Source organism: Vigna radiata, unplaced genomic scaffold, assembly GCF_000741045.1.
Source record: "Vigna radiata var. radiata cultivar VC1973A unplaced genomic scaffold, Vradiata_ver6 scaffold_201, whole genome shotgun sequence".
In the NCBI taxonomy this organism is placed as follows: Eukaryota; Viridiplantae; Streptophyta; class Magnoliopsida; order Fabales; family Fabaceae; genus Vigna; species Vigna radiata.
The window spans coordinates 332,725-336,636 of NW_014543621.1; the positions used below are offsets into that span (position 1 = coordinate 332,725).

A 3,912-nucleotide genomic window follows, 5' to 3' on the forward strand; every position below is an offset into this window, starting at 1 on the left:
AAGAATTAAAAGGACATAATCTTTAAAGAAGAAATACTTAACAGTTTAAATCCTCCTCCAATTTAAAATCAGATAAAAAGATGTAAAAGAGAGATTAATAACGGTATTTATACCAGTTTTTCCCTTGCATAACCCAGTGTTCTAAGAACTAAACAAGATTAAGTGAATGTTTTGTCAAAAACATCAAACCAAAATGGTAAGTGGAAACAATTTTAACACTTTTATAGTTGTAGGCTCCCAGTAGTTGCTGTTATACATTGCAGCCAGAAAAGAAAGAGCTAATATTAAATACAACATCAGAACCATACTGATGTCAATTAACTTGAATTTACAATTGAAAGGGCAAAGAGTTATGAAAAGATAACCAGAAAAGATTGTGCTGATATAGTTTTAATCTGTACATTTGTCGTATTGAAGAAGTTGTATTACAAACAAAAATAACTACAGGAAAAATGGAGGGAACACATAAAAAAGAAAAGAGAATAAATGTTCTGTAGTTTGCATGGTTTAGGTTTAAAATGGTCTAACTGTATACTTTAGTGCAGGTGATGTAGAACAATGGCTAAAATCGATATAATCATCACCATTAGGTGTTTCCGTTCCTGGATATACTTGCCCAACATATTGTTGCACCACCAAAACTGAAGCAGTTGCAGCAAAATCTGAAGATGCTAGCAAATCTCCAATGGCCCCCATTTCAGGACATTCACTCCAATCAGTGAGTCCTGCTGTGAGAGGTGATATCATCCCTTGACCTCTCCCAACAACGAAAAGATCATGAACATCATCCATGCTCCTTATTGCAGCCACTGTGTCTTCCCCATTGTTAACTACCTTCTCAACGTAATCAAGTGCATCATCACTCTCATATGACATCCTAAATTCTTGTATAAGTTTTTCATCAAGTTTCTTCTGTATATCCCTATCTGTTTGCACTGTCAGCATCCTTTGTCCATCCACATTTGTGTTGTCTTGTTGTGGGCACGATGGCTCTGCCTGTTCACCTGGGAGAAAACGCATTATGGTGAGGCTAATCCCTGGATGTTCCATCATTCTCCCTCCATAGCACAATGCCTCTCTATCATCTGGGCCTCCGAAAAACAATACTGCTACGTGATGAGATACTTGATTTCCAGCCAAACGGTTAGAGCCACTTAAGCCTCTATCTACTAGAATTCCTACTGAGCAAGGTGCATTTGCTAGTACATTCTGGTTGATGGCTCTATAGGCCATGTTTGTAGCTTCCATGCCACCATCGACTGTTTGTTGTTTATGAAAAGGAACAATGATGAGGGACACACGTTTGTCTGCTGCCAAATTGCATATGTCTTCATGCATGGTAGAATAGGGAGAGATAGCTGTCAAGGGCTGAACTGCGATGAATGAAGCATGCTGCTCGTAGTTTTCAAAGGCTTTGATTATGTGGTCAGATTGAGCTTCGGTTCTGTTAAGGGCAGGGAGGTCTTGTTTTGCTGTGTTGTGAACAATGAGCATGGCTGATGTTCGACCACTGAGTTCTACCAGATGGAGCACATAGGCACATATTGGGGAGTTCTTTGATGGGTTAGAGGCTTCAAGAAGGTTTATCATTGTTGGAACGTTTCGAGGGGTGTGAATGCACACTAGGAGTCTGAACTCAGTATCTGATTTTGATATCTCAATTGTTCTTCTTTTGTAATATATGCTGCTTCTTGAGGGCCTATAAATGATTGATATGGCAGGTACAATAATGGCAGTCATTATCACTGTTATAACGACCATAACTGCAAATGATTCTTCATCAAAAACCTGCACGCAGTTGTAAGTGATTCATGCAGCAATTTTATTTTATTGTTTTTATAAAATATTATGAGGATTATTTGAAGTATGTATAACATTATCATTTTAGTGTGAGTACCTTCTGGTCCTTCCCAACATTAAGCACGACCATTTCAACGAGACCTTTTGTGTTCATGAGTAAACCAAGGGCAGCTCCTTCACGTACAGGCATTTGATAAAGCAGTGCAATCAATAGGGTGCCAAGAATTTTGCCAATGCAGGCTAGAAAAATGACTAGAATAAGAATCGCCCAGGTGTATGAGCCATTGATGAGTGCTAGGTTGGTTTTTAGCCCACTTATGGCAAAAAAGAGAGGTAGCAGAAGTCCGGAAACAAAATCCTCAAGCTTTTCCACAAGAGTAAAACTGAGTGGTCCATTTGGGATTACCAAACCAAACACAAAAGCTCCAAAAACAGAATGAGTTCCAATGGCATCAGTGATGAAGCCTGAGACCATGACCCCAGCTAGAATAAGAGATATATAAAACTCACTGATAGTTTCTCCTTCAGGGGTTTTCCTAATCAGCCATTCAACTGCTGGTCGAACAGCAAAAACACAAAAGGCCACAAATGCAGCACCAGAGAGTAGAACCCAGAGAGAAGCCAAGGAAGCTGCATTGTTCTCAGCTAGTGCAATGGCCAAAGCTAACAGAACCCAAGCACACACATCATTGATGAGTGCAGCTGAAAGAGCAAGCTTCCCCAACTCTGTGTTAACGAGTTTAAGCTCAGCCAGGATCCTAGCAAGGACAGGAAATGCAGTGACAGAGAGAGCAACACCAAGGAATAGGATGTATGTGCCTTGGTTTATATGGGTATCAGTTCTTTTGGCCAAAAGGTAGGAGAAGGCCACTCCAACGAGGAAAGGTAAAATCATGCCAGCCACTGCCGAAGCCACAGCTTTTCTACCCACGCTTCGCATCACTGTTATGTCCATTTCCACCCCTACCAAGAACAGAAAATAGAGGAGACCAATATTTGCCATTGTTTCAATCACCATAACACTTCTTAGAGGAAACACTGCATTGGCAAATGTTTCGTTTTGTCCAAGCACCGAAGGACCCAATATTACTCCACCCTGTACCCATGCAAAATCATAACATCTGTCAGCAAAGAACCAACCAGAGTGTGTTAATCTTCTAGCCCTTCTCACTCACTCTTGGTTATAAAAATGGTTCTTTAAAACAATTAGATAAATGTTTAAAAACCATAACAGAAACAGTTGGGAGATGTTTTCTCGTTCTCTCATGCTTTTAGCCAAACAGTTTAGGGCTGAAGTGACGCAACACATACAAAGACAAGATTGCATGAATGAAATTTGCTCAGATAATGAAATTAGAGATCATGTTGAAGAAATAAAACTAACCAAGACTTCAGCAATTACGCGTGGCTGGCGAAAAGGTTTTAGAATGAACACAAATAAGCGGGTGGCAATCACAACTAAAGTCAATTGCAAGATGAAAAGAGGGAGAGAATAATCCAAAGGGTTGTCTCCTTGCCACACCCCATTTGTTGTTATCATGGTAGGTGCATAACATACTATGTAGTCATCCGATTTATTGGTTGCTTCTTCCATTTTTCTCATATTTATCTCCATTCTTTTTACAAAAACCTTCACTTCCTCTTACGTGCAACCCTTATAGGTGATGACTCTTTCATGCGTCAAACATGCATCACCTTGGTAAGCCATATGCATCATATATATATATATATATATATATATATATATACACTATATATGATCGAAAATAGTTAGCTGATGAAGTTTGCATGCAAATGCTTCATGCAAAAGAACGTGGTTGAAGTCGTGTTGCGTTGAGCAGATGAATTGACTAGAAAGTACAAAAGGGTTACGAAGATGGAGCAAAAAAGTTGGAAAATAATGTAAGGAGGATAATTATGTTTTGGTTTGTCTGATAAAAAGGATAAGGGAAGAATTGAAGGCAGAGAGAAAAGAAGTGGGGTTCCTTTGGTTTTGGTGGCTGTCCACTTCAAGTGGGAACTCTACTTCAATTCTACGGCTTGTATTGTTTTCAAGGGAAGGTTTCTATTTTAAGAAAGCTCATGATTCGATTTTACGTTATTCATTTATCA

At 39.2% G+C, this 3,912-nt stretch overlaps 1 protein-coding gene across 1 annotated transcript; it reads right to left on the reverse strand.

Moving 5' to 3' along the window:
* Positions 1-483: 483 nt before the first annotated feature.
* LOC106754711 (cation/H(+) antiporter 15-like) lies at positions 484-3,394 on the reverse strand. The gene is made up of 3 exons (XM_022778046.1): positions 3,185-3,394; positions 1,898-2,896; positions 484-1,788 (listed from the first exon to the last, which is right to left on the reverse strand). Exons 1-3 carry the CDS (start codon positions 3,392-3,394, stop codon positions 514-516), a joined length of 2,484 nt encoding a protein of 827 aa, XP_022633767.1. The 3' UTR covers positions 484-513.
* Positions 3,395-3,912: the final 518 nt, after the last annotated feature.